The sequence below is a fragment of the Peromyscus maniculatus genome, chromosome 1 (assembly GCF_049852395.1).
Source record: "Peromyscus maniculatus bairdii isolate BWxNUB_F1_BW_parent chromosome 1, HU_Pman_BW_mat_3.1, whole genome shotgun sequence".
Classification (NCBI taxonomy): domain Eukaryota; kingdom Metazoa; phylum Chordata; class Mammalia; order Rodentia; family Cricetidae; genus Peromyscus; species Peromyscus maniculatus.
Genome location: NC_134852.1, coordinates 52,792,534 through 52,819,265, shown reverse-complemented (window position 1 = coordinate 52,819,265; position 26,732 = coordinate 52,792,534). Strand labels below are relative to the sequence as shown.

Here is a 26,732-nt window from a genome sequence, read left to right as displayed (position 1 = left end):
GGCGCACGCCTTTAATCCCAGCACTTGGGAGGCAGAGGCAGGCAGATCTCTGTGAGTTCCAGGCCAGCCTGGGCTACCAAGTGAGTTCCAGGACAGTCAAGACTGTTACACAGCGAAACTCTCTTGAAAAACTAAACAACAACAACAACAACAAGAACAACAACAAAAGCAAAACAAAACAAAAAAGTTACCTTATTGCCCCTCTTTTGAATATGTCTGTGAGAGAGCAAAATAAACTCCATTTTAAAGAAAACTCCATTTTAAAGAAAACTCCATTTCAAACAGCACTTTGCCAGAAGCTGAACTTAGTTCCAGTAAAAAACTTAAACAAGTGCTGGAGAGATGGCTCAGAGGTTAAGAGCACGGACTGCTCTTCCAGAGGTCCTGAGTTCAAGTCCCAGCAACCACATGGTGGCTCACCTGTAATGAGATCTTGTGCCCTCTTCTGTGCCCTCTTCTGGCCTGCAGGGACACATGCAAGCAGAATACTATATATAAAAATAAATAAATAAAAATAAAATAAATCAAACAAACAAAAAAACTCAAACAGTTCCAAGAAAAATAACAAACAGCCAGGGCCCTGGTCAAGGCAACCCATCAGGGTGGGCTGGCCAATGAGTAATCTTGGTAAATAGCATCTGCTGGCTCCAAATGTCGTTCTATAGCCTTCTGATAACCATTGTTGTTGAAAATTCCTCTGAACCCCAACCAGTGAATTCAAAGGTTACATACCTTCACCCAATCCTATGACGCCAAGGTTTGCACCACCCTGCTTGCAGTTTTTCCCTTAAAAAAAAAAAAAAAACATTCTGAGAGTTCGGGGTGGTCCTCCTCCACCTACTTCGTCAGAGTGCTGGATTGCGGGCCAAGCCCGGGCTTGTAATCAATAACCCCCAGTGTGTTTGCATCGGATATCAGCTCTGTGGTGGTCCTGCTGGGGGGGGGGGTATCTCTCATTGTGGGCACATCATCTGCATGATTTATTTTCCATTTCCAAGACAATGTGTGGATCTCTTATGCTTGTAGAAGGCTCACATTAGATAAAGCTGTGCTTTTCTTTGACCATCATCCCTGGTATCAGTTCCTTCCCAGTGGGAAGCGAGATACTTGTTTTAGTTACTTTCCTATTGAAGAGACATCTTGACCAAGGCAACTTATATGGGGAAATTACTTTATTTATTGATTTATTTTTGAGACAGGGTCTCTCTGTGTAGCCCTGGCTGGCCTGGAACTCATGCTATAGAACTGTCTGGCCTCAAACTCAAGAGATCTGCCTGCCTCTGCCTCCTGTAGGAAAAAAAAAACACTTTTAATTGGGGGCTTGCTTACAGTTTCAGAGGGTGAATCCATGGACTTCATGGTGGAGAGTGTGGCATCTGGCAGGCAGGTATGTAGCTAGAGCAGTAGCTGAGAGCTCACATCTGACCCATAAGTTCGAGAGCCTGGCTTGGGCTTTTGGAACCTCAAAGTCCACCATAGTGACACACCTCCTCCAACAAGGCCATACCTCCTAATCTTTCCTAAACAGTTTACCAAGTGGGAACCAACATCTAAATATATGGGCTTGTGGGGGCCATTCTCATTCAGACCAACATATTATTCTTCCACGTTTTTAAAGAATATATGTATATATGTGTATATATTTATGGCATACAGATGGCTATATGGGAATGATTAGAGCATTTAAAATGTTTGTAATGTGTATTTTAAAATTGTGCCTAACAGAATAAATAAATGGTTGGTTAACATTAGACATCATAATTATTACTTTCCCAAATTTTGTTCTTAACTCGTAAAAGGTTCAAAATAATTATTCAGAAAAAAAATAAAGACTATAAATTTTTCATTTTTCCCATAGTGTAACTATAATAGAAAATATCATATCTAAATTACTTTTTCAGGTAAAGTGCTTACGTTTTCCCGACCATCCAATTAGTATTCAAGGAAGAAATAACTTGACCATCATTTTTTCACAGTCAACACGCTCACATAGCTAAGGGAACCCCTGCAGTCTCTACGAAATACAAGCAGAAGAAAAGCGCATTTATGTAGCACAAATCATCGCGGCCAACTAGTCAACTACACCAGAAGTATGTAGTGACCCTTCACATGCAAATCGCTACGGCTGAAGTCTCTGTCGAGCAATCCCACAGAGGCATAAAACACGTCACAGGTATTTAAAGAGAGAGAAAATCAGGGGTGGGGAAACATACTTTGCCGCTACCTTCCTGAAGCTGGACTACATTTCCCAGAGTTCCCGGCAGGGAACGCCGCCTTTGTTCCGTTTCCTCGCGAGAGTTACTTGGCTTCGCGAGAGGGCTGTGTCTGTGGGCCGAGTTCGTTAGGCAGGGCAACCGCGAAGCCGCTTTTCCAGTCAGGCGTCAGCCGGGCGCCGGAGGCTGACCCCCGAGATGCGCTCCCGTGGAGGTGGGAGTGTCGGGAACGCCTGAAGGCTGCGTCTCCTCTGTGTGTGCCACAAGCCTGCCTGCTTGTGGAGCCCTTTGCGCCCCTGGCGTGTGGCTGGTGCGATGTGTGAATCTGAGGTGTGACTCCCGGGGTGTGTGACTGCGTGCTTACCTGGCTGGAGAGGTCTCTGTGACTGTGGCGTGTGGGCGCCGGTGTGTAGCGGAGGGGGGGTTCTGTCGTAACATGGTTTTGGACCTGTGTGTCACTCAGGTTGTTATCTGGTATCCCGCGCGTAACTGGTTTGGCTGTGAAGACGTGTATGACAGTGTCGCTGAGATTGTGATTGCTTGTTTCCGTGGCCTGTGACTTGTGGTTTTTCCATCCAGGTGATTTTGTGTGTGTGTGTGAGGGGGGGGGCAGACACTGACAGACTGACCGAGGGATTGTCTGTGCTGTTTACATGAACGCAAATAAAGCAGAAGTGCACCCTGGTGAAAGAGTGACGCTGGCCGTACTTATCCCGACAGTATGTTCGTTTCTTGTGCATGCTTGGATCCTGTTTAAGAGTAAGTGCTCAAACAGTGTAGCTCTAACCACGAAATTGTGACTCTAGCTATGTGGCTGTGGAAATTTTATTGCATGTGGCTTTGTGTGGTCGTCAGTATATTTTGCACCTGTGATCTTATCCTACTTTAGTAGGGTACAACAGTAAAATTTTGTTCAGAATTCATTTTGTAGCTGAATCTATCAAAGGGTCATGAATTTCTTGTGACTTTGTGTCTCTCCCCAAATTCTCCCAGAATTTAAGGACTTCACCTCTGTTTTGACCACAGTGGCTACTCATCCATTCATACATGGTCAGGATCAATTCATTTTTGCCCACCCCTCCTCTTTTCACTTCGGAAGTAGAGTTTTGTTGCTGGTTCCCAGTGCTCCCTGATCTTATAGCCAAGGAAATTGGCAGAAAGGAAGCCAGATAGTGAAGCTATAACCTAGAATTTAGATGACATTTTGAGATTTGATAGCACCTTTACAACAGGATGCTAGGAAATATAATGGATTTCAGGAATGGGAAACACAGAAGTACTGTGGAGGCTAGAACCAATGACACTGCTCTCTAGTGGGCAGCTTTAAGTCCACAAATAAATTCAAGCCTAAGGCAGCTTGACCTTGTCTTTTTCTAATACTAGCCTCTGGACTTTGCTTTGTATTAGATGAGGGATAGATTGTGGGGATGGAGGAAGAGGATGTAATTTAGAGTATATAGCAAGAATGGCATGGCATCTCGGTTCACTCTTTTTCCCAGGGTACAACACAGAAGAGAAGAAATGGCCATTGTACATTTCAGAAGGGAAGTTTGAGGTAAGTAGATATTTGTTTCTTCAACTGCCTTTATTGTGTCAAGACATAATCTTTGTTTTTCTTCATTTCTGTTTTTGAAAATATCTCCAACCTAAGTCTTCTCATAATGGAGGAACAAGGCAATTTATTTATTCTTATTAATTATTTTTGAGGCAGGGGCTCACTGCCTGGTTTGAACCTCTTTATGTAGACCAGGCTGGCCTTGAAATCATAGAAACCCATCTTCCTCTTCCTCTTCCTCTTCCTCTTCCTCCCAAGTTCTGAGATTAAAGACACCCAGTGGCAATTGATTTTTATAGTTTGAGAGTTATGAAAATGTGTAGTTGTGATAGATGTTTTCTAATAGTGGTTACATTTATAAAGAATGGGTTTGATGTTTTGGAATTAAAAGTAAGAACATTCTTGTATTGTTTATTTTTCTTTAACTTTTGAGGGGTTGTAGCTTTTTAATTTTATACTTTTATCAACACAATCTTGTATAGCTCAGACTAGGTCAAACTCTTGCCTCAGCCTTCATGAATGTGCTGCCATATCTTTATTTTCTGTTTTGTTTGCTTACTGTCTGTTTATCTAGTAAATAAAGTTTTGTATTTATGTACTTGAATGAATTTTTCACGTGTATGCAGGTGCCCAGGGAATCCAAGGATTGGGTGCTAGAGCTGTAGTTACAGGCAGGCTCGAGCTTCCTGATATGGGTACTTGGAAGAAAACTGGGATCCTCTGCAAGAGCAGTTTTTGTTTTTTATTTTTTGTTTTTTATTTTTTTTTATTTTTTTTGGTTTTTTCGAGACAGGGTTTCTCTGTGTAGCTTTGCGCCTTTCCTGGAGCTCACTTGGTAGCCCAGGCTGGCCTCGAACTCACAGAGATCCGCCTGGCTCTGCCTCCCGAGTGCTGGGATTAAAGGCGTGCGCCACCACGCCCGGCTTGTTTTTTATTTTTATATGGAGTTTTGTGTAGCTTAGGTGAGAATCACCTTGAACCCTTGGTCCTTTTGACTCTACCTCCTAAGAGCTGAGAGAGTACAGGCCTGTGCCACTACACCTAACTTCATTTTTTTAGCTTTTGATTGGAATTTTAAAATGAGAAAATGTGTAATAAACCATTATATGGACAGCTCAAAAGTTATTACCCACTGATCATTTTTTTCTGCCTTCAGTTTATAATCCTTTCCAACTTGCCTTTTGCCTTTTTCTTTAACCGATGAGATAATATTCTTTTGTATTTCAAGTATTTCAATAGATCCAATATATCTTATTTCTTTGTGTGACTTGGATCCTTTTAACTTTACTAAGATTTGTTTTCTGACCTACAATTTGGTGCATCTTAGTAAATGTTCCCTGTGCAATTGAAAAGACTGTGTTCTTCTGGTGTTGAGTAGAATAAATGTCATCTGGATCAGGTAGATTGATTGTGTTATTTAAATCTTCTAGTCCTTTACTGATTTTCTTTTATTTATTTTATTTGTCTCTTTTTCTTCAAAGGTGATCCTGGTAAGCCAATTAGGGGAAAGCTGTCCTCACCATCCCAGATTTAGTACACATGGAATGCTTTGCAGTCTTCAAAGGGAGTGGAAGCCCTCCGCACAATCATGTCTCATGTACACCCGCTTTTCTAGCCCAGGCACCACTCTTAGGAGGGCTCTTTATTACTTTTCTGCCAAGACGTCTTTACTAAAGGGTAAAAGCTTGAAGATACTTTATCCCTCCTCTAAAGCAGTTTTCTAGCCTTCTCCTAGCCATTTCCTCCATCTTCCTCTCCTTTGTGCTCAGTTCATAAAATGGCAGGAAACTCTCAATCAGTGTTCTCTTGACATTGATATGATTTCCCCCAGCAGTATTGATTTACTTTCCCAGTTCTGTTCCATGGAGGAAATTGAACAGTGGGTGAGTTGGCACTTTATCTGAATTAGCTCTTTGCTAATACTGAATGGTTAATAAATGGTTAAAAATTTAACTGTGACTACCATGTTGGCTTATTGCCTTAAACCTGGTAGCTATGACCCCTCAGGTCCACCCAGCTCTTGCCATTGGGTATAGATATTCTGTGTGTGTATCCATTATGTCAAATACTTGATGTGATATTATATAAATCCTCTATGTTGGTACTTTTTTTTTTTTTTTGTCAACTGATGCTTTTAGTTACTAAATGAAAGATGTTACAGTTTCCTTTTAAAAAGTATCTGTGTGGGGTAGATGCGGGTGTGTATGTGTGTGTCATGGAGTGAATGTGCAAGTCAGAAGACAGCTTTCAGGACTTCATTCTTGCTTTCCTCTGTGTGGGTTCTGAGGATCCAAATCAAGTTGTTGGACTTTGAAGTATCTTTAGCTAATGGGCCATCTTGCTGGTCCACAATTTCTAACTGTAGTTATGTCTCTTCCTTTAGTTCTGATTTTTGCTTCATATATTTGAAACACATTTAGGGTTGCTGTGTAATAAGTTGATTCTAGTTTTGTTATTTATTTGTTGGTGACCTATGAGTTTCATTGGGGTTACTTACAGGAACAGGACCATAGCAGTGGCTATGCCACTGAAGAAAATGTCTTTGCTTCCCACAGCAACCATTAACTGCTTGTAGATCCTCAGGGAAGGTTGGGGAATTAATCTTCTTCGTTTCTAGCATTATTCTTATTTTTGTTTTATAATTAAAGTTTATTTCCTCTAAAGAACATATAGTTGGAACTTGCTTTTTAAATTTTATCATTCCCCTTTTGTTGGAATGTTTAGACTATTGCTATAATTTATTTTAAGCACTTCAGGTATAGGAGCATTGGTGTGTGTGTGTGTGTGTGTGTGTGTGTGTGTGTGTGTGTGTGTGTGTGTGTGTGTGTAGTGAGACAAAACCTTTTCCTGGGGAGATGCAACACATATGTCTACTCACCTCAGGTAGGGAGCCCACGACAAAAGTATGGATACTACCAAAAGCAAACTTGGTGAATCAATGAGTTTTATTGGGGTCACTTACAGGAACAGGAATGACTCAAAGACAGCTGCATCACCAAAATCTACCCAGCATGAATGACATCTTCCAAAAGCTGGGAACTGGGAGTATTTATTTGCACAGCCTGCAAGCAGTTGAACAGGTTGGAGAGTGGCTTTCCCAAGTGACTCTGTTCTTAAACCTCTTCCAGGCATCTTGGCTGGTTTCTGCTTCAAGGCAGCTGGTCTGGTCTCAGAGTCTTCTTTTCAGTTCAGTTTGTCTGTTTGCTTCTTGGCTTGTCTTTCCAGTGGCTTTCCAAATCTGCAAAACACTCAGAGGCTTGCATTACATCATCTATATAACAAAACCTCCTCCAGAAGATGGGCAGAGCAAAGCAGCATCCCGAACCACCATCCCATAACAAAAATAACCTTGGTGATGCATGCAGAAAGTCTGTGGTCATCTGTTCTCAGCAGTGTCAAGTGATCCCAGAAGTTCACAACTAAGAAAATATTAAGGTCAAACATAAGCAAGATCTAGTACAGCATGAAAAGGTTCCATCCATTGTATCAATTGTTTCCTCTACAAATCAAAGTTGGATACAAAGCATGGATCGGAGACGTTAACTTAATTAGCTCTCTGTAATCTTTAGTCATTGTCTCTGAGCCATTATGTTTCTATATCTGGGAGCCTCCCTACATTTCTCCACACCTGATAAACTCAATGGGCCTGACTTAGTATGCTCAGACCTACTCAAGGCCAAAGGTGAATGTGGCCCTGCTCTCCCCTGCTGTACCTGCTGGCTCCCTAGGTCAAGAGTGATCCTGGATTGGCATGATGCCTGTTGCCTCCTCAATCACCATACCTGCTGTTGGGGGAGTTTAGGGCTGGGCAAATCATCTTCACCCCTAGCATAACTTCTTGCTGGAAATGAACCCTCCTTAGTGTGGGGGGATAATTACCCACCCCTAGGACAGGCTTAATCATCTTCACCTGTCCTGTTCTATCACAGAACTTCTGTGAATTGCTCTTCTGGTTAGAGCCTTTCAGAAGTTTTTCAGCGCACAGTTTGGCTTCTATCAATGTTTTCTTAGGAATTCCAGCTCAACATAAATTATGCTACACTTGTCTTTGAGGAACCCAGACAGAACTCTTTCTTGGCTTTACCTTTTTACTATCTCTCTTCTGCTTTCCTCTCCCGATTTATGGACACTCTTTACATGCTGGTCTAAGTAAAAAAGATCTGCCAAAGCTTTTCCTAGTTCATAAAGATCTTGCCCAACCAAGAGGCCCAGCAACACTGCTAAAAGGTCCACACCAGCCTTGGGTCCCTGATGGATCAACCTTTTGTTTAACTCCTTTAGGAATATAGTTCTATCTGGCCCAGTGAACAGGGGTTCAAACACAGAATCTCTTACTTTTAGTTCCTTCAATAGCACCAAACATCCTGCTGTTTGTGGGGACCTCAACACAACAACAATGAAGATAACGAAGTGTTTCTAATGGCTCTGATAAGCCAGTTCATCAGGGACTGACTTCCTCACACTGTCTCAGTTTATGCACCCTTTGCCTTAGGGATGAGGTGTTGCTTTACTCAGTATTTCTGACTCCACACCTGCCAGACTGATGCCATCTGCTACCATGTCCTACAGCTTCACAAACCTGGCTGTGACCAGCTCTTTCATTCCTTAAGTCTTCCCCAGTCCCAGCAGTTCAAGTGCTGAATATTTCCTGATCATCCTAGTTTCTTGTATGGGACCATTGTCAAGGCCCCCATCTGCAGGCTGGGTTGTAGATTTTCCCTCTTTTTCTATTAAAGGTTGGATTTGAGGGGTATCTTCAACTGCTTTTACCACCAATCTCTCTTATCCTCTCATTTATCTAATTTACTTGCCAAATCAAGCTAACATGGGGGACACTGGCTGCAGCTCCCTTTCTTGTTGCAATTGCTCCTTTACATATACAAGTTCCTACTTGGCTGCCAGCTCAGCTTGAGATGCATTTTTACTATGGACAACAATGGCCAGAAAGCCTCTGCTGCTGCTTGCCAACAATCTTGACCCTTGTGTGCTAATTTCAAAGACTGTAAAACTACCTCTAAACCTTGAACTATTTTCAGGTCATCTCCATATTCCTGTGGTGGGCCAGACTCATCAAGCAGGCATGCCCACCTGTAACACCTAGATGAAGACTGCCATGTTGGGATTCCTCCCATAGAAACTCCTAAGCCTGCAACAACTGTTGAAGGGACCTACACTTAGTTGTGGCAGGGGTGCTCCCTCCCAACACCTGGATTAGTCACAGAGCACACCCAAACACCTGTTTTCACAGAGAGATCCTTTATTAAGTGGATAAGTAAAGTAAAGTGGCTGATTTCTGACTCAGGGAGAAAACAGCAGCAAATTACTTGTAGGTGTAATTTTTTTAAGGGGAAAAAGAGGGATGTCTGTGTTAGACTGGGCTAGGGTGCTGTGGTATCTTTTGATTGGGCATGTTGATTGGAATAGCCAAAAGGGGGCTTTTGATTATAGGACTTCAATACTTCAGTAGCTGGACCTTGGTGACAGCCTTAGGAATGAGTCTGGCATGAGAAAGTGTCCAAATAAGGGAATAGACCTTGGTGGCTAGCTTTGGGGATGTAATCTATCAGTTTACAAGGGAAGGGGGAAGGGCAAGGCCTGCCAGCCTCATGTTTGCCATGCTTGGACCTGCTAGAGCCCTTCAGCTGTCATAACACAAAGGTACATCAATACACACCATACAAGAAAGGAAAACTTCATCTGAATTTCCTCTGTGGATGCTTCCCCCTCAACCTGCTCAACCTCAGTTACATACCTTGCTACCATAGATAGGACCATGCATTCATTCTTCCCCAACTCATTTGTTTCTGTCATATCACTGTTTGGGTGCCAATTAGGTTGTGTGACAAAACTCCCAGGAAGATGCTACACACACACACACACACACACACACACACACACACACACACACACAGAGGCATGCTCACACATATGCATGTGGGCATGGGCACACTCACATCTACTCACCCCAGATATGGAGCCCAGGACAGACCAAAGTTTGTATACCAGCAAAGTTCAATTTTGTGAACAGGAATATGGATGAGGGGTTACAGGAGCAGAAATGACTCAAAGACAATTGAATCACCAAAGCCCACCCCGGCACAAGTGACACCTCACAAAAGCTGGGAACCTGAAGCACACTACACAGTCTGCAGGTAGCTGAACAAGTTGGAGAGTGTTCCTTTCACTCTGGTCTTAGCCAGGCATCTTGGCTAGTTTCTGCTTCTCCCAGGCAGCTGGTCTGAACATCAGAGTCTTTGTAGGTTGGTTCACCTGAGAATCTTCTTTAAAGCTTCCTGCTATCTGAGGGGGAACCATTGAGTTTTATTGGGGTTGGTTAGTTAGTTTGGGGGATTTATTATGCATTTTTAGTTACTTCATTTATTAGGCAGGTTTGTTAACAGTGCTTATTCCTGGAACCTCCTTCCTAACTGAGCCCTCTCAAGAATATGCTGCCCATTTTGTCTCATTCTTATAATGGTATTTGTGTCTTTCTATTCTAGCCATATTTATGTGCTTATTCAGCAATATATTTGGCAACTTCCAAAAAATTAAGAATTTTAATTTTAGGTGTATAAATGTTTTGCCTGCATGTATGTAAGTGTACTATATGAGTGCAGATTCTCACAGAGGCCAGAAGAGGGCATCAGATACTCTGTAAATGAAGTTACATAGATGCCATTATGTAGGTGCTAGGAACCAAACCCAGGTCCTCTGAAAGAGCAGCAAGCTCTTGAATTTTTTTAAATATTTATTTTGTATGTATGAGTATTTTGCCTGCATATATGCTTGTATGCAGAAAATACTGGAAATCTGGAAGTAGACTTGGAATGGTTGTGAGCCACTATGTAGGTTCTGGGAACTGAAATCTGGTTCTCCTCAAGAACAGCCATATCTCCAACCCCACACACAGCATAGCATCTTTGACTAGGAATACTGATCTAACAAAAGATTTTTATAAGATAGAGATTCCTCTGATTTTATAAGGTAAGGAAGTTGTTGTATAACAAAAGGAAATCTTTGAATTTCTCAGTATGTGGCTTTGTTTGTTTGAGAAAGGATCTTTCTGTGGAGCCCATGCTGGTCTTGAACTTACTTATTTAAAGCCTACATTGGCTCCCAAACTCACTATGTATCCCAGGCTGGCCTCAAACTCATCATCATCCTTCATCAGCCTCTCATGCTGGGGTTACAGAAAGAGCTCATGCTTTATAAACCTTAAGGTTAGAAAATGTCTAGGGACTAGATACAGAGAGATCTGGAATGTGGATCTGATCGATACTGATAATTGGATCATTTTGAAACTCAATATTAAGTTGTGAGGTTGAAAGTGTATACTTGGGGTAGATATATTTCTATTTTTCTATAGTTTAGATGAGAAAAGGAGATATTAAGGGTGATAAATAGCAATGAGAAATATTCAAAAGTAAACACAATTCTAAGAACCTGAAATTTTCAAAAATGAAAATCAGATCTACTTATTATACAGTGCTATTCTGAAGTCTATAAAAAGATTAAATTACTGGTGATATAGAAAGTGCTTATGATGTAATCCTCTGTGTGATAGCTATTCTTGGTTGTCAATGTGACTATATCCTGGAATTAACTAAAACCCAAAAATAGAAGACACACCTATGAAGAATTTCTGCTTAATTTGAAGTAGGAAGATGTACTTCCTATCCAGATCTTGAGGCAGGAAGACACTTTAAATCCAGATCTTTAATCTAGATCTTATCTGGACTATACCTGCTGGAAGCTTGTATAAGGACCTGGAAGAAGGAAGTTTTTGCTCTTTGCCTGCTTGTTCTTGCCTTGTTAGCAAGTCCATTCCTTCACTGGCATTAGGACTTGCTTCTTTGGCATTCCAGCATATACTGAAGACCAGCTTAGACATCCAGCCTCAGGGTGAACAACTACTGGATTCTTGGACTTTCTGTTGTAGCCAGCCATTGTTGGATTAGCTGGACCACAGCCTGGAAGTCATTCTAACAAATCTCCATTTATATATATTCATTCTATAAGTTCTGCTACTCTAGAGAACACGGACTAATAAAGTTCAATATAATAATGTCTCGAATATTATTAATGGACCAGCCTTAATAATATTCTTACCAGGGACCCAGAAGAGATGCTAACAATGGTGGGGGAATGAATCTAGATACAGCAAGCTCTTTGTCCATTTACTTAATTCCTCTATGACAAAATTCTATCTATACAGCTTCAGCTCTGTCCTCACATTCAGTTCCTCTGTATGCTTATTTTTCCTGTCCTCATAGTTTTAGTAAACTCCTATGCTTTTGACCTCATCTTCATCCTCTGTTCTTCGTCCTCCACCTCCACCTCTCCTTCCTAGCTCCTTACTTCTGGCTCTCAGAAAACTTTACAAGAGATCTGCCTTACCCTCTACAGAATCTCTATCTTCCTCTCTTCTCTCTGGCCATGCTATTCTGTCTCTCAGGAATCCTGTTCCACCTTTCATTCCCAACTGAATATGCAAAAACTTCCATTGTTCTCAGTCAATTGCTATGGAATGCCACTAGGCCTGAAGGCAAGGGATGGTCTCTGCTATTTTGTTCCCTGCTATTCCTTCAATGCTTTGTTTGGGGCTGGCCCTAGCTAAAGGGGAAATTTGCAAAAGGCAGATACCCAATTCAAATGCTAAAAAGGGAGCAGGGTGCTGGGCAGTGGTGGTACAGGCCTTTAATCCCAGCACTCAGGAGGCAGAGGCAGGTGGATCTCTGTGAGTTTGAGGCCAGCCTGGTCTACAGAGTGAGATCCAGGCCAGGCACTAAAACAACACACAGAGAAACCCTATCTAGAAAAAAACCAAAAAATACTACACAGAGGAACCCTGTCTCAAAAAAAGGGGGTTGGGGTGGAGCAGGGAGCTCAGAAGCAGAAGACCCTGCCTACGTAACCTTTTCCAAGTACTGGCCTGAGCAGGATGATCACACATACACGTTCTATGAGAATTATGAGCACAAGAAATTCATAACAAGGAGCAGCTGAATATTAAAGCTGAATAACACCAAATATTCTGTGATAAATGGCTTGCCACTTGAAGGACCCTTGGTTGATCAAGGTATAACTTATTATATACAGCTGGACTCCCTAGATCATATTCTTGTGGATTGCCACAATGATGACTATGAGGATTCAAAAGTCTTTAGTATTGTACAAATCTTTTTTTTTTTTCTTTTTTTTGAGACAGAGTTACGCTGTGTAACAATCCTGACTGTCCTGGAACTTGCTTTGTAGACCAGGCTAGCCTTGAACTCACAGAGATTCACCTGCCTCTGTCTCCTAAGTGCTGGGCTTAAAGGTCTGCGCCACTACCACCCAGCTGTATTGTACAAATCTTATAAGATTGAACCAGCTATCTATTTCCACAGTTTGAAAATCTCAGTTCATGAAACAAGATTCTGAATCTGGAATGTGAATTTCCAGCAAGGGAGGCTAGGGACCCAAAGAGCATGCAAGATGTTCTGAGAACTCCAAGTGCCTCTTGCTCTGAGCTTTTATTAGAAGTAAGTACTTGAAAAGATACAATATAATCATTAAGCCACGTAGATAAGGAATAGAGTGCTTTGCTTAATGGATCACCAGGGATAACAAAGACAATGAAATATGGAGAGAAACATATGTGAACATAACAAGCCCATATGTCTTAAGAAATAGCCCATTTCAGCTTCTTTGAGGGGAACATCTGTTGTACAGATAATTTCCTTTTGTCCTTACTGTGCCATGAGTCACAGTGCTTTAGATGTAGAATGTGTTTCTTTCTCAGTTGAGGCTGTTGGAACCTGAATATGATAGCACATGCCTGTGATCCCAACACTTAAGGAAAGAGAAGCATAAGGATGAGGTGTTCAAGCCAAGGTCATCCTTGGCTATATAATAAGATTGAGGCCAACCTGGTACCTATGAGAAACTGTTGAAGTCAAGAAATAACAGCAAAAAGATTTTATAGGGGAAAAATCCAATTATTTTTCTTATTCCTAAACAGGGAAGAGAAACAGCATTTGTTGAATGTGTGATGTTCACCTTAAATATTTTTAAAGGGTATTTGTATATGTTGTTTCATGAAAGAAACTGTGACAGTGTATGGACTATATTAACTCAAATATAATGAGGTGCTTTATATGAAGATACCTATAGGAGAAAATTGACACATGCTCACACCTCATCACTTAATTTTTTGTTCCCTCTCTGTGTCAGAAGCCTCACTCTGTGTACTTGGCAGTGTCCTTTATGGAATACTCCTTTTCACCCCCACCCCCCCCTCTATTAAGGAATTGTGTCCTTTATTTCTACAGCTAGTAATTGTTTGTTTTCTTAGAAATCAGTGACATTTAGTGATGTTGCTTTGACTTCTCTCAGGAAAAATGGAAATTCTTGGACTCTATTCAAAAGGATTTGCACAGAGATGTGATGTTTGGAAAATTATAGTAACTTGGTGTCAGTAGGTAAGAATTTCTATCCCTTGTATCTCATGACCTAATTAAAAAAAGATTTATATATACAAGAGTTTTACCTACACACATATATGTGTGTGTACATTAATGTGGTGCCTGTGGAGGCCAGAAGAGGGTGTTAGCACCCCTGGAACTGGAGTTATATATGGTTGTGAATCATCAGGTTGGTGTTGAGAATTGAACCTAGGTCCTCTGGAAAAGGAGCCAGTGCTCTTAACCTCTGAGCCACTTCTTTAAATTTCCAAATTTTAAGTTATTTAATAGTGTTAGATGGGCTTAGTGTCTGTCTTATGCCTGTTATTTCAGTACTCCCGAAGTTGAGACAGGAAGATTGTAAACTTCAGGCCAGCCTGGACTACATAATATGATGAGAAAAAGAAAAGAGAGGGACAGCCTGGCTCATATTTTAGACCCCTGCACTGACCAATCTCTTGTTTCTACATCATAGCACTCAGAATCCCAACCCAAACATCCAGCAGTATGAAATAGTTGAAAACACTGCTTTATTTTTTCACTTTTCATATGGCTTTTTCAGAATCTTAAGACTTACTTGAGTAGAACAGAAGACTTTTTTTGCTCTCTGAGTTATCATTTGTGGTTTTTTGTTTGTTTTTAGCTTATAGCCTACCAATTCTTTCAGTGTTCTCGCCTTCATTTTTGAGTTTTTTATATTTTTCACAACTTATGCTAAATTAACAGAAATGAATTCTTAAGATTTTTTCATTTTAATTTTTATTTTTGAGATAGGGTCTTATATAGCTCTGACTGGCCTGGAACTTGCAAGGTTGATCAGTTTTACCTCAGACTCAGGAATCCATCTGCCTCTGCCTTGAGTGCTGGGATAAAAGGGATATGCCACTATGTATACCATGTCTGGCCAAGATTCTTTATTTTTTCAATTAAGGTTTTTAAAACTTTACTCTTGCTGGGTGTGGTGCCATATGCCTTTAATCCCAGCATTCTGGAGGCAGAGGCAGGCAGATCTCTATGAGTTCAAGGCTAGCCTGCTCTACAAAGCAAGTTCCAGGACTGCTTAGGCTGTTACATGGAGAACCTGGTATAAAAAAACCAAAAAAAAAAAAAAAAAAAAAAAAAAACAAGTGTATGAGTGTTTTGTCTACATGTATGTCTTTGTACCAAATGTATTCATTGTCTATAGAGGCTAGAAGAGGGCATCAGATCCCCTGGAACTGTAATAACACACAATTGTTAGCTCCTATGTAGGTGCTGGGAATTGAACCCTGTGGAAGAGCAGTATTGTCTCTCTACCTCTCTACCCCAAGCAGGATTCTTACTGTTTAGGAGCAATATTACTGTTTAGGAACAATAATTAAGTTGATACCTGAAGATAAGAGCTAGTTAACGTAGAATTTCCTACAGAGAGGTCTAATGAAATGGAATAGGCTATATAGTTAACTGTAAACTGGGAAAGGCCTTATGAAACATTAATCTAATTAATCTTTATTAATAAAAATTTAGGAGTCAAATATTGGGGTAAGAACCTGAAAGATCAGAGAACAGGGAGCAGCTGCCAGTTGCTTGATACCTCTTCAGTTCCTCAGTCCAAAAAAGATGAGCTCCTCACTCAGCCCCACCTTATTACTTCCTGTATGCTATCTGTCCTCAGTCCTCTAAACCTCTTTGGTCAGCTAGTAGCTAGTTCCACCCTCTGACTCTAAGAAAGCTTTATTTTTCAGAAAACAATCAAAATATCACACACATTTCTGCCTTTTTGTCTAAATAAAAAGCAAAGGTTTTAGCTAACATAGTAAAACTATATACAATCAGTATAATAACTACATACAAATATATACAGGCAAAAATGCAATAACAATGTCCAGTCAATTTGCATTTGACAAATTCAGAGAAAATACTCCATCGTCTATCCTATCTTGGTGAGTTCAAAGTGTTGTACCTAATTCATTTTCTATCCTAACTTGCATCACCAATACAAAATTATCTTTTTATGTCTCTCAGCCTTATACACTTTACACCTCTTTTTTGAGTTTCATTTCTGAATTTGGTAACAAGGAAAACTATAAATATCTAGTCTTTAATTCTATCAGAGATCTAAGAAGGATATAATACTACCTGAGTGAACAGGAAGTGTAGAGCAAACAACTTCCAAAATTAAGAAATGACAGAAATAGCTGGCTGTCTGAACAGTCTCCCACAGTTACTCTGTAATGTTGGGGCATCCTTCTTTGGCCTACAGGCCTAGAATATCTGACAGACTTATCCATGAAGTAGGATTTTTTGAAGGACTGCCCCGCCTTGTCTTGGCAAAGTTAGGTAGTCACTTTATTTTGTGTCCTGCTTGTCCAATTTGGACAGCATACTGCCCACAGTTGAGGCAAGGGCAGTTTCTTGCCCAGTGGCTAACTTTTGCCACAAAGAAATCAAACTCCATGCAGAGTTTCTTCCATGCCCACTATCTTCTCTGAAGTAGATTGGTGCTGCCAGGAGCAGAAATGTCTCATTGTCATAAAAAAAAATAACTTTATGTTATTAAAACATCTTAAATGCCATATTCTGTAGATTTGAAGACCACCTGTCTATCTAAAATTTATCTATTTGACCTTGAAAACATACCTGACTACAAGTTTGATTGTAATAGGTGACTAACTACTGATCTGCATTCCTTTATTATCCTAAATATTTCAAGGACTAGAAATTTACATTGTTAAATGAGCTGTATAGGTACAATACCTTGAACAAGAGTAGAAACGCATATATATATTATGTTCTAACAAAATAACCTCAAATTGTATCAATATAAAAAAAATCCAAACCAATTATAACACATGTAAAACTAGTAGTTGCTTTTTGGTTTAAACATAGATTCAATAATCTATCCTTTTATCCTATCATCTTTGTATCCCCTTTTTTTCTTTCCAGAACAAGGTCCCTGAAATCTAATCTCTTTTATTCAGCTTTTTTCCTGACTATTACCAATAATAACTTGTAATCATCTTCTCAAATGATGACAAACATCCATAATCTACTTAACAACCAAAAACCACCCACCCCACTTCTTGGGAATGTGGGCATCGAGTTCTTAAAATTATTTCCTGTTGTCTGGGGAAGACAGCATCTTTAGGGGACCCTGAAAAATTGGGTTAATTGTCAATTTTTGGGACAGATAGCTGTATCATTTGTTGTCCAGTCTGTGTGTAAAGGGAAAACGCAAGATTTATCTCAAATCTTGGTTCAAGTAGTCTGTGAGGCTGGATCATCTCAGCTAGCCACTTTGAAAATGTCCTGAGCAGTTTATAGTTCAAAGCTGATCCTTGTCATCTTAGTGGCATTACTACAATCCAAGTGGAATCACTGTTGTAGAGCTCCATCCTCCTTTTGGAGACTTCAAAGGTCACTGTTAGGCATAGTCATGGTTCACTGCAGAAAACTTAAACATTTTAAATTTCATATGCAACAGATCTTGAAGAAGTTAAAGGATCAATATTTGTTACATATTCAGAGTACAAAAACTTAATTCCTAGTTAACTGATAAAGACTCAAACCCAAAATAATGTACAGAAATCTAGATGAAGTCTTTTTCTAGAATTAGTTAGTACTCTATATGATCATAAATATCATGACAAAAAGTTTAAAATATATATGTATAAATATGTATAAATATATATTTAATATATATATATTAACCTTGTAAATTTTGAGATATTTATACATTAAGAAAAGTTTTAAAGAATGAAGATAAAACCAAAGAATTATGAGATTAGTGGCAATAGAATAGTCCCTTAATTTTGTTTTTTCTTCTGTCTCATATCAGGTGGCTCTTCTGACATGAGACGGAGATTTTGGATTTTCCTTTAACAAGCATGCTTGGGTTTGGAGAAGGAGAGAGCCACGCTCCAACTCCAAAGGCAGCTTTAATTTCTAATTCAACTGGGACTACAAAAAGACCATTTGCATTATATATCTGTAGAGAACAACAGTAACAAACATTTGAGAAGATTTATGAAATTTTATCCTGTTGGAAATGTGATACACCAATAGGCCAATTTACTCTTTTTCTTGAGACATTATCTCTGGATGACTCATCCTTCATCTTCAGATATCTCATTGTCCAGTGGTCTTCAGATTTTTTAGCTGGATGCCTTCATTCTGCTGAAAAGACAAAAACAAAACCCTGCCCCAACTCTAACTTTGGGGAGTTTCCCTTTTGGAAAGTTATATCTGATTAAATGAAAAGCATTTGTTAGTCTTATAAGTTAGTTTAGATCAAAAGGTCACACTATTTGATGAATTATTGTCTCTTCTAATCAAGAGGTCTCTCTTGTCCAAATCTAATCTTTATCATTTTTGCTTTATGGTTTCTCCTGAAATTTTTGTTTAATCTTCTAAAGATATTCTATCATCCAGACTGTATGGTTTTTTACAATAGGCATTAGGTCCTTTAATTGCTCTGGGGAGGAGTGACAGGGAATGATTGAGCTAAATTTGACATGAGGACCTGAGAGAGGCCTGCCCCCCGCCCCCGCATTTCCTGATGGCAAAGGGTTGTCTTGTCTGTCCCTTGTTGATCTGCATTCATTGGCCCAATGTCAGCCTTTGCTGCACCTTCTGCATACTCCAGAATTCAGAGGCCTTCTGTTTGGATTATTCCTAGAAAAGACATTGTTTCTAGGAATGCCCTGCCTACAGTTCCTTTTTAGGTGGCTTTTTTTTTTTTTGCCACAATTAAAACACCTTGATAAAACATTTTTATTTTTCTTCAAGGCTCTGGAAATCACCTCTTCTATCCAAGCATCATCATGGTTATGACATTCAATATTGACTGTATCTCAGATCCATTCCTCTACATATGCTGATATTGCCTTTAAAGGCTTAATTACCCCTTTGCATTGTGAATTAGCATTTTCAAAAGCCAAAGATTCAATTATTACTTGTCTAGCTTCAGGGTTTGGTATATGGCATAGAGCCAACATGTGTCCATCATATATAGACTATCTTTGTACATCAGCGTAATCACCCTCTCCAAGAAGTTGGTCTTGGGAAATTTCCATACCTCTAGCCCTACTTTGTTGTTCAATAGTCTTAGCATTATCTTTCCACCAAGTCCTCCACTGTAATTGAAGACCAGGTTCCACTACTGCTGTAACCAAGTCTTAACAGTCTTTTGGGACAATTCTGTTACTAGTTGAACATGAATGTAACATCTGCCTGACAAAAGGTGAATGCATACCATATGAGACTATCATTTCCTTAAATCTCCTCAAATCGAACATTTCCACAGGAATCCAGTCAGCTCTTACATAGCTTTCGGGATACCTGTCATTTTGCAGTTGTTCTCATAAGGTGACTGGATAAATTAAGGTTGGTTTTTCAATAACCTTGGGCTGTTCGTCTCTAATTTTACAATGGTGAAGTTGGTTCTCCTTTAAATTCCTCTGTCTTTGTCTGAATATCTATCTGTATTATCTGTTATAGTAAGTTTTTCTAAGGCTTTTAACTTATCAATGAAAATTATATTATTTTCTTTAGTAAACTTTTCTAAGGCCTGTATCTTGTCACTCATATCAACCAACTTTTTTAGGGATAAAACAAGAATTACCAAACCAATAATGTTTATAATTGACATTATGTAAATCCCAAAGTTAACTATACCCTCATTTAATTGTTCCATTTTTAAACCATCCAATGTGGAATCATACAGAGACCTAATAGTGTAATGGTGCTTCCCATTTTTTAATATGGGAGAAAATTCTCTGTCTCTTTTTAAACTAATTTTCCCCTTTAAGTATTTCAAGTTGTATCACCAAATCTGCTGATGCTGCAGTAAAGTGTAAGGCTGGCTGTCACTGTATAGCATGTCTGAGCAGATAACACAGCCTGGCTGAGGACAGCTGCCATTGACCACATGTCAGCAGTGAGGAGGGGGTCCAGGGAAATCCCACAACCCATGGGGAAAAAGAGCCAAATAGCCACCTGTCTGAAGAGCTGACACAGGGTGGGGTGGGGGAACACATGAAAGCATGAGTGACCAGCAGAAAGTGAAAGCACAGAGCTGCCTGAAGGCAGAGCTGGCTGGTTATGAGGGGCAAACTCCAGCAGCATTTGGAGCTCAGGCACCTATATAGTTTGGGGCTTGTGGAGATTGTTATAGAAAGGCTGCAACAGGAAAATGACAGACTTGGTCATAGGACTTGTGGGAGAGGGGAAAGGAAAAGCCAGCTATATGGGGACTCTAACAGGTGCAGCTCTGGTGGGTGCCAGTGGCTGCAAAGCAGCTGTTTTGTGAATTTGTGCCCAAAAAGTTGGATGGCAGATGAAGCATTAATCTAATTAATCTTTATCAATAAAATTTTGGGAGTCAAATATTGTGGTAAGAACCTGAAAGATCAGAGAACACGGAGCAGCTGCCAGTTGTTTGCTACTCTTCAGTTACTCAGTCCAAAAAAGTCAAGATCTTCTCTCAGTCCCACCTTACTACTTCCTATATGCTGTCTGTCTTCAGTCCTCAAAACCTCTGTGGTCAGCTAGTGGCTACCTCCACCCTCTGACTCCAGGCCAGCTTTATTTGTCAGAATACAATCAAAATATCACACAACAGCCTTGGTACATTTTCAGAGTAGAAAGGATGCTAACAAGTTTGACACATAGTGATCAAAGCTAAGAAGTTTTAGCCAGACCGTGGAGAACTTTGTCAATATGGTAAACTATAAGTTTGGGCTTTACTCTAATTTAAAAGACACCAAAAATTTAAGGGATAGCAAATCATGATCTAAATCTGAATCAGTTAGTGGAAAATATTAAAACTGTGATCTCTGTAGTGTTGTTTTTTTTATTTACTAGATTCAGATTCAGTTAATCTAGTGTATATTTGGACATCTTTAATCTTAACACCTATTTAATATGATTTTTATCCCCATTAAAGTTTGGCAACTATTGATTTAAAAAAAATCAGAATTAGAATTTATTAGGAAGAGATTTATAACAGATTTAAGCATGGGAATTAACAGAGAAATGCTGAGTAAGTGGATTGTTCACATCCAAGGGTTGGTTTGCATTTCTCAGGAGAACATCATCAAGAATCATTAATTTTAAAAAGGTTTTTTGTTTTTTCTTTTTTGCTATTTTTTTTTTTTTGGTTTTATGAGATAGGGTTTCTCTGTGTACTCTTAGCTGTCCTAGAACTAACTCTGAAAACCAGGCTGGCCTCAAACTCACAGAGACCTACCTGCCTCTCCTCCATAGTGCTGGGATTAAAGTTATGTGCCACCACTGCCTGGCTTAAAACTTTTCTTAATCTCATCCTTTTTCACTCCCAGGTGAGTTTTCATTATTCTCTGATCTCAGGTACCCATCATATATTTTAATATAAGAAGTCATTCTAAGATAATGTGTGTATATATACATATTTATTGTTGTTGTTGTTGTTATTACAGCAACTATCACCATGCCTGGTACCTAAACTTATTTTTTGGTTTCTTGAGATAAGGTTTTTCTGTGTAGCCCTGGCTGTCCTGGAACTCACTCTGTAGACCAGGCTGGCCTGGAACTCACAGATCTACCTGCCTCTGCCTCCCAAGTGCTGGGATTAAAGGCATGTACCACCACAGCCCAACAAAGCTATTTTTTTATTCTGGATAACAGCATTAAAATCACTTTAGTTATTTTTTCACTGTGGGGTGTTATATAGAATAACATAGAATGAAAAACAGTATTAGTTCAATGAAACTTTATATGTTGAAAATTTTGCTGTGAAAGGTAGGTATTAATGTGAGTGGGATGTAGTAAGCCATATTTGGAAAATACTAATATATGCTTTTTACTTTTTATAGATATTATTTTCCTATTGTGTTTTCTGGTATATTAGTTCTATTTCTCTGAAATTATTCTCTTATCTTTCAGACTTGCCTTCTAGGTGTTTGAATAAGGACTTATCTTCAAAATAGCACACTAAGAAATCAGAAATCAGAATTACCTCAGTGGGAAATGAGTGACAGGTTCAAATACCTAAGACTAATTCTTAGAAGATATTTGGAATTTGAAGTTGGATTAGAGAAGGAACAAGAAGGAATATTACAGAAAAGAGATGATAACATATGACAAAATGTCTATTTTTAGCCCACATACTTATTTATCTCAGCATCCAAGAAGTTATTCTACAGAGAAACCCTATAAATGTGAGGAATGTGGAAAAGCCTTCAGACGAGCCTCACACCTAACTCAGCATCAGAGTATTCATACTGGTGAGAAACCTTATGAATGTAAGCAGTGTGGGAAAGCCTTTAGTCGTGATTCTCAGCTAAGTCTTCATCAAAGACTTCATACCGGTGAGAAACCCTATGCATGCAAGGAATGTGGAAAGGCTTTTACTCAAAGTTCACAACTTATTTTACACCATAGGATTCATACAGGTGAAAAACCATATAGGTGTGAAGAATGTGGTAAAGCCTTTATTCGAAGCTCACAACTCAGCCGACATCAAAAAGTCCATACTGGTGAGAAACCTTTTGAATGTAAAGAATGTGGAAAGGCTTTCACTCAGAATTCACAGCTTACTCTGCACCAGAGACTCCATACTGGTGAGAAGCTTTATGACTGTAAAGAATGTAGGAAGGTCTTTACTCAACTTTCACAGCTTATTCTCCATAGAAGAATTCATACTGGTGAGAAACCTTATGAATGTAAAGAATGTGGAAAGGCTTTTATTTGTGGTTCACAGCTTTCACAGCATCAGAAAATTCATAATGGAGAAAAGCCATATGAATGTAAGGAATGTGGAAAGGCTTTTATTCGAGGCTCACTACTTATGCAACATCAAAGAATTCATACTGGTGAAAAACCCTATAAATGTGATGAATGTGGAAAGGCTTTTATCCGTGGTTCCCAACTTACTCAACATCAAAGGATTCATACTAATGAAAAACCTTATGAATGTAAAGAATGTGGAAAGACTTTTAGTCATGGCTCACAACTTACTCAACATCAGAGAATTCATACCGGTGAGAAACCCTATCAATGTAAGCAGTGTGGAAAAGCCTTTAATCGTGGATCACTCCTTACTCGACATCAGAGGATTCACACTGGTGAAAAACCCTATGACTGTAAAGAGTGTGGAAAAAATTTTAGTCGGGGCTCAGAACTTACTCAGCATGAGAGAATCCACACTGGTGAGAAGCCCTATGAGTGTAAGGAATGTGGAAAATCTTTTATTCGTGGCTCACAGCTTACTCAGCATCAAAGAATCCATACTGGTGAAAAACCTTATGAATGTAAAGAATGCAGAATGGCCTTTACTCAGAGTTCACATCTTTCTCAACATCAGAGACTTCATACTGGTGAGAAACCCTATGTCTGCAGTGAATGTGGCAAAGCCTTTGCTCGTGGATTACTACTTATACAACATCAGAGAATTCATACTGGTGAAAAACCATATCAGTGTACAGAATGTGGGAAGGCCTTTATTCGTGGTTCACAGCTTACTCAACATCAGCGAACTCACACTGGAGAAAAACCTTATGAATGCAAGGAATGTGGGAAGGCCTTTGGTCATGGCTCTCAACTTACTCTACATCAGAGAATCCATACAGGTGAGAAGCCCTATGAATGTAAAGAATGTAGAAAAGCCTTCACTCAGAGCTCACATCTTTCTCGGCACCAACGAATTCATACTGGTGACAAACCATATCAATGTAAAGAATGTGAGAAGGCCTTTACTCGTGGGTCACAATTAATGCAACATCAGAGAATTCATAGCAATGACAAATCTTTTGACTGTAAAGAATGTGGAATAGACTTTAGTCATCATTCACAAATTTTTATTTGAGTTAACTTATTCTCTTCAAGTATAGCTTTCCCTGGTCACTCATTATCAGTAAAGAATTCTTACAAATGTTGCTATAGAATTCATAAAGTTCAGCATTTGAAAATTTATATAGGAGAATAGAAACGCTGATATAATCCACATAGGTAAGCCTTTTGTTTATAACTGTATTACATTTTAGCAAATTAAAATAGAAAGTGATTTTGTTACCATGGAATAGAAAGGTCTTTAGCATAGAAAATGTCTGTATCAACGTTATTGTGGTCCTGTCAGTTCGTTTCCTTTGTGGCATTTGTTATAAATAACCTTACTTTGGTTTAATCATTTGTAAGGTAAATCTAAGACCAATTTTTTCATATCATGTTTTAACATGTAAAAGCACTTAGAACAGTGCCTTGAACATTGCATATCATAAACATTAGGTGCTATTTTCGTTATTGTGATTTTAGAGGATGTGCATGAAAGGAAGGAACTTACCAGTGTAGTTAACATCAAGAACTCTTTCATTATGATTTATCCTAGACAAATTATTATACACGGTCATCAATGTGAGAAAACATTCATCCAAATCTCATATATTTATTTATTTATTTTTAAAGATTTATTTATTTATTATGTATACAGTGTTCTGTCTTCACACACCCCTGCAGGCCAGAAGAGGGCACCAGATCTCACTACAGATGGTTGTGAGCCACCATGTGGTTGCTGGGAATTGAACTCAGGACCTTTGGAAGAACAAGCAGTGCTCTTAACCTCTGAGCCATCTCTCCAGCCCCCTCATATATTTATTAGAAAAGGAAATTTATAGTATAAAGAAACCCTGTGGTATTAATGGGTTATTGAGCACCACTGTTACAGAATTTAGGAGAGGTATGATTGATTTGTCACAAAGTCCCAAAACTTACATGTTTTACAATATTTGATGTCAACTCAATAATATTATTTACAAATGATGAACTAAATACTCAAGATAAATCTAGGAAATAAGGGAAACTTGAATATGTAGTTTGTTAACTGAAAGTAAAAAGTTATATCCATAGACTACATTTTACTTACAATGAAAAAAATACTGATATGTTTGTATCAAAGACTGCTATTCTACCCAATTTTCATTTGCCTTTCCATCACAAAAACCCTAGGCAAAGAAAAAAAAATCCTATCTCAATCTCCATTGCAGGTCAACAAGATGAAAATGGCATTTGTATGAGTAGAATATTTAAGAAATCCTTCCTCTCTGTTTCTTTTCTTTCCCCTTCTTAACACTGTAGGCATCTGAGGTGGAGCCCAGATAGCCTCATGAGGATTTTGGAAGTGGTATCTGGGTGTTATGGATGGTGGAGTCTGCAACCCTGCTGATTTTGTGAACAGTCATTCCAACTCTACTCTGCCTATGTATTTCTTTATTTAATATTAAAGTAACCCTCATACTTGTTGATGCTCTTCTAGTTCTCAGAACAATAAAACTTCTCTCTCTCTCTCTCTCTCTCTCTCTCTCTCTCTCTCTCTCTCTCTGTTTTTTGAGATGGTTTCTCTGTGTAGTCCTGGCTATCCTGTACTCTGTAAACCAGACTGACCTCAAACTCACAGAGACCCACCTGCTTCTGTCTCCCAAGTACTGGGGTTAAAGTGTGTGCTACCATGCCTGGCAATAAAACTTCTCTTAAGGGCATGAAATAATATTTTACTTGGAAATAGTCTGCTGTGAATAAATGAAATCTCAACATTAATATAAGGCCATGGAAAGTGAGGGTATACTCAGAGTGAGCTACAAAACTGAATATTCTTATTGGGGGAGGGCAGGACATTTGATCAGCCTGCATCCTACTGTCTTGTAAGGCAGACCAGGTACCAATCTAGGCTGCAATGTTAGAAGAAATGACAGGAATGATACAGAACATGCATGTTCAGTCTTTCTTGCTGTTTAAAATGTCTTCTAAGAGACATTAATTCAGAGTAGATGTAGCCAGGCCAGTAATGATATTATATTGCTTTTATTAGGAGGCACAAAGAGTAGCACATGCCTTTAACCCCAGTACTCAGGAGGCAGAAGCAGGTGAATCTCTGTGAGTTTGAGGCCAGCCTGGTCTACATAGTGAATTCCAGGACAGCCAGGGCTACATAGTGAGATCCTATCTCAGAGACAGAGACAGAGATGCTATTTCTGACTACAAATGTTCAGTCTTCTTAACTGAAACCTATGAACTGACTTAAAGGAAGAACTTGGACAAAGTCTGAGACAACAGCTCATGCCTACAAAGGTAAGTAGGTATGCAAAAACCTTGAATTTTTATATCTTTTCCTCATCCAAGCTTTTTCTAAATGTAGTCTCATTCGAGTACTTGTTAGAATCCAACCATTATTGTTGTTGTTGGGGTATATCTATAAGCAATCTTAGCAGAAGATGGCAAAATAAATATAGAATATGTTAAATATAATTGTATCAGGCATTGAAGCATACCTATAATCCCAGCAGTTGCTAGTGAAGCTACGGAGCTGAGGCAGGAGGAGTTAAGGTTCTGGGTCATACAAGACTAAATAGTAAATTCTGGGTAATTCTACACTATATAAAGAGACTCTGACTCCAAAAAAATGGTAATAGAGTGAAAAGATCATTAAAAAAGAGATGGAGTCCATTAAGAAGGATCTGGGCCAAGATTAGAAAGTCTAAAGTTAATGAAAAGAGCACTCCAGGAAGGTTT

General features: G+C 39.2%; 2 protein-coding genes across 11 annotated transcripts in view; one reads left to right on the top strand and one right to left on the bottom strand.

Moving 5' to 3' along the window:
- The window catches only part of LOC102911714 (zinc finger protein 790), a 48,514-nt gene extending 45,766 nt beyond the window's left edge, over nucleotides 1-2,748 (bottom strand). For 4 of the 10 annotated variants that reach the window (XM_076548197.1, XM_042268423.2, XM_042268422.2 and 1 more), the window contains exons 1-2: nucleotides 2,214-2,748; nucleotides 1,915-2,014 (exon numbers count right to left, since the gene is read on the bottom strand). The gene's annotated coding sequence lies outside the window, so the exon portion shown is untranslated. Of the gene's footprint in view, nucleotides 1-732; nucleotides 787-1,914; nucleotides 2,015-2,213 lie in introns of all 10 variants that reach the window. The other 6 variants (XM_076548089.1, XM_076548038.1, XM_076548121.1 and 3 more) reach the window with 4 other exon arrangements.
- LOC102912038 (uncharacterized) lies at nucleotides 2,285-25,468 on the top strand. The gene is given in 6 exon segments (XM_076555461.1): nucleotides 2,285-2,427; nucleotides 3,713-3,768; nucleotides 14,146-14,199; nucleotides 14,201-14,227; nucleotides 22,267-24,179; nucleotides 25,302-25,468. Coding segments are annotated over 5 exon segments (1,923 nt in total). The 5' UTR covers nucleotides 2,285-2,411; the 3' UTR covers nucleotides 24,037-24,179; nucleotides 25,302-25,468.
- The last annotated feature ends 1,264 nt before the right edge of the window (nucleotides 25,469-26,732 follow it).